This window comes from Arachis ipaensis, chromosome B8 (assembly GCF_059453495.1).
Source record: "Arachis ipaensis isolate K30076 ecotype BB chromosome B8, ASM5945349v1, whole genome shotgun sequence".
Lineage (NCBI taxonomy): Eukaryota > Viridiplantae > Streptophyta > Magnoliopsida > Fabales > Fabaceae > Arachis > Arachis ipaensis.
Window position 1 is genome coordinate 136,375,446 of NC_142443.1, and position 16,775 is coordinate 136,392,220.

At 32.3% G+C, this 16,775-nt stretch overlaps 3 protein-coding genes across 3 annotated transcripts; all 3 read right to left on the minus strand.

Moving 5' to 3' along the window:
- Positions 1 to 803: 803 nt before the first annotated feature.
- LOC107611677 (F-box/kelch-repeat protein At3g23880-like) lies at positions 804 to 2,111 on the minus strand. Its single transcript, XM_021109023.2, has one exon. It carries the CDS (start codon positions 2,109 to 2,111, stop codon positions 804 to 806), a length of 1,308 nt encoding a protein of 435 aa, XP_020964682.1.
- Positions 2,112 to 5,146: 3,035 nt separating this feature from the next.
- On the minus strand, positions 5,147 to 7,201 carry LOC110266111 (uncharacterized). The gene is made up of 4 exons (XM_021110030.2): positions 6,776 to 7,201; positions 6,234 to 6,301; positions 5,500 to 5,760; positions 5,147 to 5,377 (listed from the first exon to the last, which is right to left on the minus strand). The coding sequence occupies exons 1-3, from the start codon at positions 6,903 to 6,905 to the stop codon at positions 5,572 to 5,574; spliced, it is 387 nt and encodes a 128-aa protein (XP_020965689.1). The 5' UTR covers positions 6,906 to 7,201; the 3' UTR covers positions 5,147 to 5,377; positions 5,500 to 5,571.
- Positions 7,202 to 14,866: 7,665 nt separating this feature from the next.
- Positions 14,867 to 16,171, minus strand: LOC107611678 (F-box/kelch-repeat protein At3g23880-like). Its single transcript, XM_016313579.1, has one exon. It carries the CDS (start codon positions 16,169 to 16,171, stop codon positions 14,867 to 14,869), a length of 1,305 nt encoding a protein of 434 aa, XP_016169065.1.
- Between the last annotated feature and the right edge of the window lie 604 nt (positions 16,172 to 16,775).

Consider the following 16,775-nt stretch of genomic DNA (forward strand, 5'->3'; position numbering starts at 1 on the left):
AGTTAGGATGTTAAGAATTTTTTGAGAAATTAGTGAGTTACTAATATTTAAAGGTTGCGTTTGAAAGATTAACTAAAATCGAAAGACAAAAATTAAATTAAATTTTTGTATTGTATTTATATTGAACTGAATTATGTCTCAATATCATGTTTGATTTAAGATAAATATAGAAACCAAGAATAAACTTTGAAGTTAAAAAATTAAAAGAGAGTGTTAATCCTAAACTTCTGATGTGTACTTAAAATTTTTACTCTTAACGTTAAAGTTTTAAATAACACAAACAAATGTGATCCTAAATTTCTCTCTTTGGTTATATTTAACAATAAATAGTAACGAACGTTATGCTGGCAACATTTATTTAATCCAAAATTTAAATAAATTTTAAAATAAAAAATATAATTAAATTGAATTGAATTTATTTTAATGTACATTACTAGTTTAAAATATTTTATGAGTAGAAATTTAATTTTTTGATAGGAACATATTCAATTACAGAAACATAAAAGATAAAACATCATCATCTTAAATAGATATAATCGAACCATATTGTTAAGATAATATCAAAGTTTCCTAAGCATGTTTAGCAAATAAATATGCAAGTATTAAGTTGAGAGTAGGGTAGAATGAAGTTTTTCCAATGCAAAATTGCCAAATGAAAGGATGATACTAAGTAAGTACAATTCCTCATCAGTACACAAATAAACATAGTACTTGGATAAATAAATTTGATAACATTATTAATTACAAAGTTGGTAGTGGACTAGTGCTAAAAAGGCTTCACCAAATGAAGGTGCATACAGGCTTTAAGAAACAATAGACTTAGGTTTTTGCAGCAGCATTTTGGATGAGTTGCTTTGAAGGCCCTTTGGTGAAACTAAGCTTTCATGGTAGATATAAGCCATTCTAAAACCTATACTTTGAGAAAGATTAGGATAGTTCTCCTTTAAATTTATGCTGTCAGGTGAATTTATGCTACCATTCTTTAAATCATACAAAACTATTCTTAAAGATGGAGAAATGGCTAAAAGTTCACCACTTTCCGAGATGTAAAGAGATTGTAAAGGAGAACCCAAATTGACGAGTTGGGGATGGAAGGGAATAATTGCCAATTTAGTCCAAGATTGAGCATCTCCGTATTCCTTCATCTGCCACACAAACCAGCATTGTGCGTTCAAATGCTCATAACAAACAGAAAGACAGTTTCCCAAGATACATAAATAAGTGCCCATCCTCTGAAAATAATCATCTGAATCGGTATAAGGCAGAGAAAAATGGCCATAAGTCTCTTTATCCAAATCAAAATAAACAACCACCTGTTGATTCACACTCCAATTAATAGTGCATGCTCGGCTACTGCCAAAAAATACCCCTTCCATGTTATCAGGCATGAAAGGGTCGTCAGTTGGGACAAATAATGGGATATCATCAATTCTTCTCCAGGAAGAAGTTGGTCCAAAAGTATAAATTCTGGTACTAAATTCCAAACCAGAAGGCCCTTTCTTCCTTAAAATTCCAAAGAGTTTGTAGCTGTCACTGAGATGATCGTAACCAAAGCCACAAAGGCTGGCTTGACCGCTGATTTCCGGTGACTGGAATGTGAATCCAGTACAGGGATTCCACAACATGCCATGCGTATTCTGGTCGCCATCTTCATAAAAAAAGCATAACAATCCATGGCAAGAACCAACGATTCTGTTGTAGCGTTGTCCACTGAAGTAATCGACTTTAGGAGGTTCAAAAGGTTTCTCCATTATTGACCGTACGGACAGAATTCCAAAACTGTCGTATCTGACACCATTGCCTCCGAGGGGCAAACTGTTGTAACAAGCAATCCGTAGCGAAGTCAGGCTTGGATCGCGTAAGCATGAACGACGACGAAGGTGGTTGCGGGTGAAATCAGGGGCGGAAATTAGGTTTCTCCATAACCTGCACACGCTCCTTAGGGAAACAAGCGTCCTTGCCGGAAGCCTCAGCAAGATTTCCATGATCAACTCCTCCGGAAGGTCTGTCAGCGGCGGCGTTCTTGCGGTGGCCGTGTGACGACGGCGCAGTACCAGTCCTCTCGACGCGTTCTTCTCCGCGTCATTCATAATTACGATCAGTAACGTCATCGTTTCAGTTTTTGAATATTAGGGTTTTCATGTTTCAATATCATCTCAATGGATCTAGGGACGGTTTCAATATGAGATCAAAATCACAAACCGATCCAATTGAATCTAATCAAATCTTCTAAATTAAATTATTAAAATAATATATTGATCATAATCATAAAAGATTTGAGTTGAATTTGTTTCAAATAAATTATATAAATTGGATCATAATTGAAGGGCATGAATTTGACAGGGTTTTGGATAAATTTTTTAAATTGATCCAATTAAATTAAATTTAAATCTCAAAGGACTGGAGTTTCATAATAATATCAAATAATTTATATTTATATTTATATGTCAAAAATTTTATAATGCTGATATACTTAATAAGGTAGAGAAAATCGAGATTTTACGTGAAATCGAAAAAGTAAATAAAAAACGTAAAACGTAAAATCTTAATAAGATTTAAATCGTAAAATCGTCAGACTTAGTACAAATTTCGTAAAATCGATAAACTTATTTAAAATCGTAATATCGAAAGATTTTAAGAGTTAAATCGAGATTCTAGCTACTATGCTTAATAGACAATAAATATATAACTACACAAACATTAAAGTGGAACCTAGCATTCCCCTTTTAAAAAATCTGATTAGAATCTTGATTTAATTTTTACAATCTTTTAATATTACATTTTTAAAGAAATGAACTGATTTGATAAAAGATTTATTATGACAATCAATTTTACAATTTAAATTTTATCATAATTTTATATTTTATATTTTACATATTTAATTTATTTTTTAAGGTCACCTAAAATCTCAATTTTTCAGTATTTTGCAAAGAAACCCTTTTTTTACCATTTTATAATTATTGGTAATGTGTTTATTTTTCTTATTTTCTATTTTCAGGATTAATGAAAAAATGTGTCATCATTGGTAATTAATTGTTAATAGAAATCAATTTTGAAACTGATAAGGTTTTGAAATTTTAAATTATTAACGATTGTTTAGGGTTTGAAAATTGGAAAGATCATAAATATGCATTTAATAATTTGGTATAGTACGCTGATAGGTAACCGTAGCATTTATATAGAGAATACCTGAACATTTGATATTTTACTTTCAAAAAAATTAAAAATAATGCTTTAAAAAAATAAATTTATCTATTTTGTGTTTTAAAGACTATATTAAGTTTACAAATAAAAAAAAATTCATTAAAAATATAAAAATTTTAAGTCTCTAATATATTTGTTTTAAACATTTTTTTTTTTACCAAAGATAGGAGACTCAAACTCGCAACCTCTTAATTGAGTATGGGGAGACTATACTATTTGAGCTATTACTCATTGGCATATTTGTTAAAAGTTTGGTTCTAACTAAAGTTTAAAGTGAATTAAATCAGCTTGTAAATTAGTTCGAGTTTAATTTGTTAACAATTTAATAAGATAAGCTTGTGAGTCAAATTTAAGGTTAAATTCATGTGCTAAATTTAAGGTTAAGCTAGCCACATACCCTTTCACAAAATTATGAGTACTCCCACCATCAACGAGGATCATCACTTGTCGATTAAAGTGGGTACCACGAACTCTAAGCATTTCTGGGTGAAACTCCCCTTCGAGTGCATTCAAGATAATCTTGGGTGGTTGTTCATCCCCTTTCCCAGTGTCATCGGAATTGGACTCTGGTTCAACGACTGCCGTTTGAGGCTCTTGCATCAATTTTCGTAATTCCTCTTTTCCTACTAAGAGTTGCAATGACGACTTGCAATGCTAACCAGGGGTATACTTGTCGTCGTAGTAATAACAAAGTCCCTTTTCCCGATGCGCACGTATATCGGTGCTGGTGAGTTTCTTGACCGGCGATGGTTGTGCGAGTGAGGAAGAATGGGTTGAAGAGGTGGGGGGAGAAGAATGGGTTGAGGAGGTGTTGGTGTGAGTGATGAGTTTCTGAAGTTGGAAAACTGGGTGTAGGGTCTAGTTGGGTGCAAACCGATTCGGCTGCCCAAATGAGGAGCTTGGTTTGTTGCCATTGTTTTTGGTGAGGCCCAATGTTACTGCTCATGCAGTTTGGCAAGAGAGACAGCTTAGATATAGGAATTGGGGCGAGCCAATAGCAGCTCACACTTCAGGTGCTCTTGGAGCCCAGCTATAAATAGGGCCACAATCCACTCTTAACTCAGCCCTGTCACACAGTTGTTCAGTTCTTCGAATTGACACTGATACTCTTCTATGGAACCACCCTACTTCAATTTCTTGAGAGTTGTTCATGGATCATAGAACATGTTCTTGCCAAAACAAACATTCAAAGCATCAAGGAATGAGTCCTAGGTGTAAGTAATATTGTTGTTGACTCTCCAGCGGTACCAGGCATAGGCTACACCCATAAGATGGAAGGATAATACTCGAATCCTTTATTTAATTGGAATGTTGAATGTCTCCAAGTATTGCCTTGCCCGAAAAACCCAATCCTCTACTCCATCTCCTTTGAACATGGGAAGGTTAGCCACCTTCAATTTCCATGGCCATTGTGGTTCTCCATTCAAATTCACAGACCCCGATCTAGATCCTTCCACCACATCATCTATCGTAAAACTGGGATCGCCACTAGCTGCCTTGTGATTTAGACCCTCACGAAGCAGCTTTAAAATAGCACGCAGTGATGAATCCATCATTCACCACATTTGCGAGCGTGCCGGTTGCTCTATCAGCACGGTTTTTTGGAGCTATCGGCACGCTTTTTTTGTTGGCACGCTTTCATCTCTTGCCACGCTTTAAAAGCGTGGCCATAGGTCTTAACCTATAGGTACACTTAAAAAGCGTACCGAAAGGTGCACATGTCGCCACGCTTTTAAAACGTCCCAGAATGTTTGTTTGAGGTACTCTTTAAAAGCGTGCCGATAAGAAAAGATATGGCTACACTTTTTAAAACGTGGCGATAACCAGTGATACGGCCATGCTTTAAAAGCGTGGCAATAGGCTTGTAAAATTAAAAAAAAAAAAAAAAAACCTTTTTCTTATTTTTACCTTAACCGCTGCAAAGTTAAATTTTCAATCCTTTTTTATTACCAAACGTACAAATATAGTATGAAATTTTTCATACAAGATAAATCAAACAATAATTAGTGAAAATAAATCTCGAGTTCGAATTTCAAAACTAAACTGAAAAAAATACAGAAACAATACAACTTAAATTCTATTTCCTTTGCTGTTCCTCCTTCCTCTAGCCCTCTTAAACTTCTTCCCTTAGATCATACATAATTGTTTCTGGAACATTTGTGAACTTTTTTACCTACAAAAGATAATTCCTTGAGCTAAAGGTTAGTGGTACTACACTGAATTGCAAATTGTAATGTAATATTCTAGAGCAACAGTCACAAGAATGGTAAAACCAGGAATAGTTTAGTTGTTTACTTATTGCAAGTTGGAGGTGTCATATCCATTGTAAGAAGATGACATGAGGAATTGAACCAGTGACCAATTTTACTACTGTCCAGCTCTTGCATTGCATAGAGAAGTCTTGTAACCCCAATTGAGATGCTCTGAGTGATCAATTTTGTGAAAGAAATCAAGGAAAGCTTGTTCATCTTCCAATGGTTCAGCCTCAGCACCAAAGAACATTGCTCCAATGATCATGAAAACAAATATGAAAAGGCTCAGCTTTATGCTCATTTTCTGGCTTCAAAAGATGGAAAAGGAAAACACCAACACTTAGATGGAAGCTTGTGTAAAGTAAAGATTCTTCACACTTGTTTTTCAATACAGAGAGCAATGCAATGATTTGAAAAATTAATCAGTAGCAATGATGTTTCTACAAAGCAGTAAAAAGCACAATTGAGAGGGAAAAAAATCAAAATATCTCACGCAAGTTGAACTAATAATCACACTCATCTTGATACAAGAAAAAAACTTTCAGCAAAGGTAAACTAAGTGTCAAAACTCAAAACAAAAGAAATCTGATCCATACATGTTCCTATCCCTACATTATTGAATAACCAGCACTACAAAACATTGAAACCATGATTAGCCATTAATACTTGGGCTGATTCCACAATGAAGATAACAGTACAGCATCTTTTTGACAAAAATTAATTGGCATTCTATAAATTAAGAAAACAGAAAAGAGACAAATAAACAATCTTACATACGTGGGCAGACTCCGTCAATGCTGGGCAGCCAGCAGTCTCATTTCTCACATTAACATCTTCAATAGAATCTGGACAGGTTACAAGCAAGTCAAATAAAACTGTGATGTTTTCTTCACTGTCACCAGATTGACATACTAAATGCAAAGGAGTGATGCTTAGTTACAATTTCATCATAAGAATAATAGCACAGTGCTCTAAACTTATAGCCTTATCAGTTATTTATATCATTCTCTTTCACTTTAACGTGAACAAAGATAAAAGCAAAGTCCATTGATTCTTCTTTTAAGAGCATGTTGGGATCCATCATTTTAACCCCCCTTCAAAATGTGGACCAGTTTGAATCTTTTCTGTGTTTATTTATTTACTTTTCACAGAAAAAAAAAAAACACAACACAATAAAATAGAGCAAATAGAGAGCAGAGACAATCGAGTAGATAAAACTAATAAAAAATCATTTATTTCTTCAATGTTTTCTTTTTGTTAATTAGTCCAGAATAGAGAAGAAATAGAGGAACAGAGAAACAGAGGGAAGAAAGACTTACCAATGTTTACAGTGCCGATTGAGGGAGAGACAGCAACGATTGAGGGTTTCAAATCCAACGAGGGTTTGCGAGACAGAGACCACTGAGGGAGTAGTAGGGCACACCTACACAGAGACCACTGAGGGTGCATGGACGGAGCAGCAACGCTGGAGGGTTCCGAATCCAACGAGTGTTGCGTTGATGGTGCGAGGGTTGGGTGCGAATGACCGTTGAAAAACAGCTGGTGCGTGCGAGAGACCGTTTGATGGTACGAGGGTTGGGTGCGACAGAGAGAGGGCTGGGTGTGAGGGTTAGATGAAGGGCTGGGTATGAGGGTTAGATGAACACGACGGCGAGCTGGGTGGTGCGACGGTCTTGGTGATCGGCAGTGATGTGAAGGCTTGCTGGGTGCACGGCTTCTAGGTTATCTTCTAGGTTAATTAAAAGTGAATTTGGAAATAAAAGTGAAGTAGGGCTTGTTTGGGCTTCTATAGGAAAGTTAACTTAGAAAAAAAAGTTAAGTGTGGAAAAAAAGGGAGGGAAATTAAATTTTGGGCACGCTTTTGTAAGGTGTCTAAATAAACTCAGCATATGGGTACGCTTTAAAAATGTAACAGTTAGAAGACAAATTAGCTGCGCTTTTAAAGCGTGCCGATTTCTTTCTATGGGCACGCTTTTAAAGTGTGATAAAAAAAAGCGTGGCCAAATCACAAATTAGTAGCCACTCTCGTAAAAGCGTGCCGATTTCTTTCTATGGCCACGTTTTTCAAGCGTGGCAAAAAAAAGCGTGGCCAAATCACAAATCAGTGGCCACTCTCACAAAAGCGTGGCAAGAAAAAAGGTGCCGATAGGCCTTTTTTCTTGTAGTGATTGTAAGCTGCTGTTGCATGCGTCTATGCTATACGTTCGTTCGCATCCACTAAACCACGGCTCAATGTCGCTACCTCATGCTTATTGGAGAGTGTTAATTCTTCTAATCGAGTTAATCAAGTTCCTTCGGTCATTGATGCGAGGCAAATGTCGGTTTAGAAATTTGCTAATTGAAAGAGTGGATTCGTTATAAGTATAGCTCCAAACCAATAATCAACTCGAATCAAAGTTTAAACAAGAGCGTCACAAAGTTACAAACAAATAACCGAGAATGTTAATTTCAGGTCGTTCTCCCTTGAACTAGCAATTAAGTGCACATCAATAGTTATAAATTCGGGGGTTTTCACGCATAAAAATGGAAATTAAAGAGACTAGAAGTTAAATGAGTCAACAACAATTAAATGGCAAAGAAATAGAATTAATAGGCAAGCAAAACAATTAACTAAGAAAGCATGAATTAAGAGCAATGATTGGACTAAAACTATATTAAAAGACAATTAAATTAAACTATGAAAGATCAAAGCAATAAACTAATGAAGAATGTAATTCAAATGTATAAAAAGGGTCTTGATTAGTGATTGAGAGTTAAAGGATTCATATCCTTGTCATAACCACAACCATGGCAATTGCAATGAGTTAATTCCATTTAGTTAATCCCTAAATAATGGAGAAAGCCAAGTAGGTATAATTGGTCTTAATCCACAAATTCTAGCCAACTTACTAATTAAGTTTAATAAAAGGCTAGTGTTAGTAGAAATAAGATCAATTAACAACCCAAAGCTACCATTCAATGTTGGACATTAATGATTCTAGGATCCTAGTTCCTCAATCACTAATCCAAGGGATAAAACAAGGATAGTGTAAAGGATAAGACAATTAAGAGCAACTTACAGTTAAAACAAGTTATAATCCAAACTAAGGCATAAATTGCTTAAACCCTAATAAAACCTAGAGAGAAGTGAGGGTTTCTCTCTCTAAAAAAAACTATAAAAAACTTAGCAAAAAAAAATGTAATATGATGATTTGATGGTGTGTGGTGTGTCCCCTCCAAAAATTGAGCTTCAATATGACTTCAAGACATAAAAAATATGCCAAGACAACCTCCAATTCGCGAATCACGTGACTTTTTAAATGAGACATGCATCCAGACTTGTACGTACGCACACTAGCCAATTTTTCACTTGTGCATACGCATAAATCCGAATGTCCTTCTTCTTTGTTTCTTCATGAATTCTTCCACTTTGCATGTTTTTTCTTCTACTTTTTCAAGTCATCCTTGCCTATTAGTCTTGAAAACACTCAACAAATATATCAAGGCATTGAATATAATAAAGGTGAAATTAATTTGACAATACAAAAAAGATGTTTTTAACAATTGAGCATAATTAAGAGAGAATTCACAAAATCATGTTATTGCAATGAATAAATGCAAGTTTATATGATAAAATTCACTCATTTCAAGCAAAAAAATTATCATCAAATATAAATTCATCAGTCATCATGGACTTCTCTCAACAAGAGCACTAATTGATAGCCTGTTCAATAATTCAAGCTCAAGCAAAGGTATAACAACCACAAAATAAGAAGAAGATCATGCAGCGATGAATTGAGTAAAATCAAATATGAGTGTGCGTATATAATCTGAAATGGAATGAACAATAATTTCTCCTTTCGAGTGAGAGAAGCACTCCTCAATGATAACAATTCATATTTTACCATTTTCTGGTTCTTTGCCTTCCTTTTTAAGCTTTTTCTCTTTCTAAGTTGTTAAGTAACTAACTTGATACTACCTCTAATTTTATTACTCTATAGCACCTCTATTTCATAGCTAGTAGTCCTTCATCCAAGTTGGTTGCTTTTTCACAAGCTTGTTTCTTTGCTTTGCTAACATTTTATCTGGCCCAATTACCTCTTCATCGCTTTCAGCTTCTTGTATTGGGTCGAAAATAGCAGCTGTTGTTAATGGGCCTGTATCAATTTATGTGTGTCATTGACCGAGAGGTTTGAGAAGCTTCTTAGAACGTTCAGTAATGTTGGTTTCATGGATGGTTTGGTTTGTTTTGATTTGGTTCAGGTTTGGTTGCCTTTTGATTTGAATTTTCTTTTTGTTCTGTTCTGCATCCTATTCAGGTAGCTCTCACCTCCGCACTCCAAGCCTCCTTTACCTGTTGAACCGCTGCTGAAGCTTCTAGGTATTTAGAGCAGGTTCTACTTTAAAACCCAAGCCTATTGACTCTTAAAAGCATGTTTCCACCTTCTCTTGGTGAAGTCTTTCTAACACTGCCAACTTTGTTATTAATGCTATCAATTATTTATCTCAGTACTATGTTTATTTTCAATTCCAATTTCACCTTCTTTTTATTTTATCTTCTTCCTGTTCTCGTAAAATATTTCTTTTAACACTTTTTTTGCACTGATGACAAATTGTACTGGGTTTAAGATAGCAAAGCTGAATTTAAAAAAAAATTCATGGAAATTTGGTTGTTGATATAACAATTAGCATTTTTTAGCTTTCCAATTTCTTCCTCAATATAATATAGTGATTACCCCACTCCCATTCTTTTTAAACTCATTATAGGTAATGTATAAAAAAATTTATGACAAGGCTGTTTAGAGAAAGGTCTCTTTGTTAAAATAATTAATGACTATTCAATTCATGGGAAATTACGACACGTAAAAAATGGAATCTTCAAGTATTATACAGAGACTATTGATTCGAATATAAACATGCCAAGGTAACAAAACTATTAAATAGAGGTGATCTGAATGTTGATCATGAGCTGTTCAAATACTGCATTTCAAGTTGTAGGTACTTATGTTATTGTTAAATTCTGGGTGGTTGTATACAAATAATAATGAAAGACAAGATTGCACTTGATTTCATTAAAGCTTAAGTTGGACTATAAATATATGAAAGTTTAATAATAGAAAGATGTTTTCAATGTTCTGTTTTATAGTTTGATTCAACCTTTGTCTTTTAATTTATGTTTTCATCCCTAATTTTCTATAGTATTCCCATGTACGTGGAGTGAGGTGGTAATTCGAATTAAACTGTATGTTAGTATAATATTCACTGATTTTTTATATATGATTTTCTTTTTTCAGCAGTACTACAAGGTCAATAAATATTATTATTTTACACATAAAATACATAATTTGCATTTATATTTACCAAAATTTACATACATAAGTTAATACAATTTACATTAATATTTACTAAAGTTTACACACATAAGTCAATATTAAAAAAAATTTGGTATTTGTCTTCGCCAAAATTGGTAAAAATTGCTGCCCCTAAGATTTTTCGAATTTCATAAACTATTATATATATAAAGGCATGCAGACAGATTTAAAAGGAGTGGTTTGGATTTATAAGTTGAGGTGAAGTGTACTTTCTTAATGAGCCTAAATTAGTGCACCATAAATTGTGATGCTTGTTTGAAGAACATGCCTACTAGAAGAAGCATGTCATGTTGTGGAAATCCTATACCGGATTCACATTCCAATCACTGCAAATCAGTGGTCATGCCTTCTATTAATTGGAGTGTTTATCATGTGATTCTTTATTTTGATTTGGACAAAGAGACATGGTCATTTTCCCCTGCCTGATATGGATTCCGATGATTATCCCCGGAGGCAGTACACTCACTTATGTGTCTTGAGAAGCTAGAGGATCCTAAGAAATTTAGAAAAGTATTTAAGTTGTGAATTGTGATTTTAATTTCAGGAATATCCATGTATCTGTTTCAATAGAAGAAGCACATTACTTGCTGCTTATGCAAAAGAAAACAAAATAAAAATTTTAGACATGTTTACTGAAAATTTTAGAAAGGTAAGTTGCACTTTACACTTGTTATGTTAAGCCTTGAACATTTTAATGTACCAAGTCCAATTTTAATTGATGTAGAGCTTGAATTGCAGAGACAATGTTCTTGATCTTTTTTTTTTTTTGTTTTTAAAGATAGAAAGACTCGAACTCGTGACTTCTAAATAAGTATGAAAAGACAATGTTCTCAATCTACAAATATAATAATAGAGTTAACGCTTGTCTTTTCTTTTTAATGTACTGTTATAATATGATACCTTAGGTAGCGTTTGTTTTCGGAGACAGGACACAGACATATGGATAACGAATGTTTAAAACGTGTTTGGAAGCCGAGACATGGACACGAAACATATTGTCTCTAGACACTGTTTTATATTTTTGTATCCACTCTTTTACTAAGGACAATGATGGACACGAACTTTTTTATTAAAATTTTTTTCCTTTCTATTCATAAATATTTTTTATTATTCTACTATTATCTCTTTATTTCTCCTAATTTTAGCTTCTTCTCTGCATCCTAGTAGTTCTTCTTTCTCTCCGTTCTTTTTTTTTCAGATACTCTCTTTTTGGTAGAATTTCTTACTTGACTGGATAATTAATTTATTTCTTTTTATCGTTCATTCTCTTCTCTATGGCATGTTGTATTAATAGAAACTTAATTCACTTTTCTACTTTATGTTATTTTATTTATTCTTAATTTTGTTATTTTAATACCATTTTTATCTTATTGGTTTATAGATCAATTTTTCTTGTAATTTTCTGTATTCCTACATACTCTTATTTTTTATTAAATTAATTTGTACTTGATGTAAAAAATTTGGAATCACATGACTATTTTAGTCATTTCGCATAATATCTTAGTTTTGTCCATTTATATCCAAATATAATACAGGACATTACATTAGTGTCTTGTCTATCGTATCTAAAAATAATATACAAAAAATAATTTTTAGTATCTTCGTTTTATTGTTTCTGTTTTAATGTCATGTTTTATCCTGTCTCCAAAAACAAACACAGCCTTATTATTATTGTTTGGGTCACTCTGGTATAGATTTACAGTACATAGTTGAAGGACACGTGTAGCAGATGATTAGAAATTCTGATCAGGTTGTCTGAATTCTTATGAAGCCTTGTTGAAGAGTCCAAACCAAGCTGCTTTACATATTGTTTATATTTTTACCATCATGGCATAGAAGGATCTGATCAAATGTGCTGCCAAATCTTCCAAACGTTCGTGTTTTTTATTAGGAATATCATGACATATTTAAAAACGTGATAAAAAAATGATAATTATAAATAAATTTTTGAAATATTTAAAAACATGATCAAAGAATTAGATATTAAATATATATATTTAAGTGATACAAATTTTGACAATTATTATTAGAAAATAAAATTTTTTATCTTTAAAATTTTAAAAATTAAAAATTTTATGTCACTTGAATTTTTAATTTTTTATTGTGAATTATCACATTTTTTTGAAAAATAAAAAAATCTAAAGATCAAATTTTGTTTTGAATTCTTTTGTGTATATTTTAAATATTTGTTCAAATATTATTATAAAAATTCAGATCAAATGGATAAGGTATTTGTTAAATATAAAATTTTTTTGTCACTTATAAAAATATAATAATTATTAATTATTTTTGTTGCATTTTTAAATCATTTAAAAAAAATTTTTAGCGGCTGAGTTTTTTGGTATTAAATTGGTAGTTGATCCTTTTCTATATTTAATCTAATTTAATTATAATTATTTCAATAAAACATATTAAATATTATTAATATACTTAATTAAACAACGGAAAAATAAAATAAAAATAAAAGTACTAAAAATTATAATAATATTCAATAAATAAATATATCCAGCAATATTTTATTATTGTGCATTTGAACAACTAATGAATTTATTAGATAAATATATAGTACTATATTTTTTTTACATTAACCGCATATATTTATATATGTGTATATGTATTGAATCTAAAAAGTGTGGATAGGTAATACTCAAAACAAAAATAGTAATATTATATGTCTATCTAATATAATTTATTTTTACATTAATTAAATTATATATGAATTAATTACTCACTAATGTATTCACACAATTACTGGTTGAAAATCCAATTGCTTCAACAGAATTTACATGCTTAGGATCACTAATGTATTCTACTATATACATTTGCATCTAATTTCTACCACTAATGTGTTCTATTTTTCTAATGATATTTACAAGTTTATCTCCCCCACTGTGTTCTCTCTTTTTAATGCTGTTTACAAGTTTTGTTAAAAAAAAAATTCATTATGAGCAGTTCTAAAAGTAGAAAAAAGTTAGGATGTCAAGTATTTTTTGAGAAATCAGTGAGTTACTAAAATTTAAAGGTTGTGTTTGAAAGAGAGACTAAAATCGAAAGACAAAAACTAAATTAAATTTTTGTATTGTATTTATATTGAATTGAATTATATCTCAATATTATGTTTGATTTAAGATAAATATAGAAATTACGAGTAAACTTGGAATTAAAAAATTAAAGAAGAGTGTTAATTTTCCTAAACTTCTAATGTGTACTTAAAATTTTTACTCTCAATGTTAAAGTTTTAAATAACACAAACAAATTTGATCCTAAATTTCTCTCTTTGGTTATATTTAACAATAAATAGTAACGAAGATTATGCTTGCAACATTTAATTTAATCCAAAATTTAAATAAATTTTAAAATGAAAAAAATACAATTAAATTGAATTGAATTTATTTTAATGTACATTATTAGTTTAAAATATTCTATGAGTAGAAATTTAATTTTTTTATAGGAACATATTCACTTACAGAAACATAAAAGATAAAACATCATCATCTTAAATAGATATAATCGAATCATATTGTTAAGATAATATCAAAGTTTCCTAAACATGTTTAACAAATAAATATGCAAGTATTAAGTTGAGAGTATAGGGTAGTATGAAGTTTTTCTAATGGAGTGGAGAATTATTTTTTTAGGATTTTTTTTAATTAAATGCAAAATTGTCAAATGAAAGCATGATACCAAACAAGTACAATTCCTCATCAGTACACAAATAAATATAGTACTGGGATAAATAAATAGAAAAGTATAAGCTACCAACTTATTGCCAATAATAATTAATTATTATATTTTAAACACATATATAAAAAGACACATCTAGAAAATATATCTATAAAGATACTTCTATTAAACACAGTCATAGAAAAGACATTTTTATTAGATACATCCACTTTCCATTAAACACAATTATAAATAAGAATTGGCAGAAGTTAATTAACAGAAATATTGTTGGTAACTTTGCGAAACCTTAAATAAATTTGGTAACATTATTAATTACAAAGTTAGTAGTGGACTAGTGCTACAAAGGCTTCACCAAATGAAAGTGGATACAGGCTTTTAAGAGACAATAAACTTGGATTTTTGCAGCAGCATTTTGGATGAGTTGCTTTGAAGACCATTTGGTGAAACCAAGCTTTCATGGTAGATATAAGCCATTCTAAAACCTATACTTTGAGAAAGATTAGGATAGTTCTCCTTTAAATTTATGCTGTCAGGTAAATTTATGCTACCATTCTTTAAATCATACAAAAATATTCTTAAAGATGGAGAAATGGCCAAAAGTTCACCACTTTCTGAGATGTAAAGAGATTGTAAAGGAGAACCCAAATTGACGAGTTGGGAATGGAAGGGAATAATTGCCAATTTAGTCCAAGATTGAGCATCTCCATATTCCTTCATCTGCCACACAAACCAGCATTGTGCGTTCAAATGCTCATAACAAACAGAAAGACAGTTTCCCAAGATACATAAATAAGTGCCCATCCTCTGGAAATAATCATCTGAATCGATATAAGGCAGAGAAAAATGACCATAAGTCTCTTTACCCAAATCAAAATAAACAACCACCTGATGATTAACACTCCAATTAATAGTGCATGCCCGGCTACTGCCAAAAAATACCCCTTCCATATTATCAGGCATAAAAGGGTCGTCAGTTGGGACAAATAATGGGATATCATCAATTCTTCTCCAGGAAGAAGTTGGACCAAAAGTATAAATTCTGGTACTAAATTCCAAACCAGATGGCCCTTTCTTCCTTAAAATTCCAAAGAGCTTGTAGCTATCACTGAGATGATCGTAACCAAAGCCACAAAGGCTGGCTTGACCGCTGATTTCCGGTGACTGGAATGTGAATCCGGTACAGGGATTCCACAACATGCCATGCGTATTCTGGTCGCCATCTTCATGAAAAAAGCATAACAATCCATGGCAAGAACCAACGATTCTGTTGTAGCGTTGTCCACTGAAGTAATCGACTCTAGGAAGTTCAAAAGGTTTCTCCATTATTGACCGTACGGACAGAATTCCAAAACTGTCGTATCTGACACCATTGCCGCTGAGGGGCAAACTGTTGTAACAAGCAATTCGTAGCGAAGTCAGGCTTGGATCGCGTAAGCATGAACGACGAAGGTGGTTGCGGATGAAATCAGGGGCGGAAATTAGGTTTCTCCATGAACTGCACACGCTCCTTAGGGAAACAAGCTTCCTTGCCGGAAGCCTCAGCAAGATTTCCATGATCAACTCCTCCGGAAGGTCTGTCAGCGGCGGCGTTCTTGCGGTGGCCGCGTAACGACGGAGCAGTACCAGCCCTCTCGACGCGTTCTTCTCCGCGTCATTCATAATTACGATCAGTAACGTCATCGTTTCAGTTTGAGTTTGCGTTGCTAGATGACTATACTAGATCGATCTACCATCTATTCTAATAGGGAAAGTATATGTATTCTATTTATAGGAAGGTTTTCATGTTTCAATATTATCGTTAGCATCTCAATGGTATAGACGGTTTCAAACTTTCAATATAAGTTCAAAATCACAAACGGCCAATTAATTGAATCTAATCAAATCTTCTAAATTAAAATAATATATTGATCATAATCATAAAAGATTTGAGTTGAATCTGTTTCAAATAAATTATATAAATTGGATCCCATTTTTTATATACTTTTTCTAGTTTCTACACAATTGAAGGGCATGGATTTGACAGGGTTTTGGATTAATTTTTTAAATTGATCCAATTAAATTTAAATCTCAAAGGACTGGAGTTTCATACTCATGCAATACAATAGAATAATATCAAATAATTTATATTTATTTATATGTCAAAAGTTTTATAATGCCGATATACTTAATAGACAATAAATATATAACTACACAAACATTAAAGTGGAAAAATTTATGATAAGGAACGATTTTAAAAAATCTGTTTAGAATCTTGATTTAATTTTTACAATCTTTTAATATTACA

What these genes read in the sequence shown, in the direction of transcription:
- LOC107611677 (XM_021109023.2), bottom strand. Translation starts at nt 2,111, where the DNA reads ATGACGTTACTGATCGTAATTATGAATGACGCGGAGAAGAACGCGTCG.
- LOC110266111 (XM_021110030.2), bottom strand. Translation starts at nt 6,905, where the DNA reads ATGCACCCTCAGTGGTCTCTGTGTAGGTGTGCCCTACTACTCCCTCAG. An exon ending in AATCGGCACTGTAAACATTG is followed by an intron (nt 6,302 to 6,775) that starts GTAAGTCTTTCT and finishes TAACCTGTCCAG; the next exon opens with ATTCTATTGAAGATGTTAAT. An exon ending in CATTGACGGAGTCTGCCCAC is followed by an intron (nt 5,761 to 6,233) that starts GTATGTAAGATT and finishes TTTTGAAGCCAG; the next exon opens with AAAATGAGCATAAAGCTGAG.
- LOC107611678 (XM_016313579.1), bottom strand. Translation starts at nt 16,171, where the DNA reads ATGACGTTACTGATCGTAATTATGAATGACGCGGAGAAGAACGCGTCG.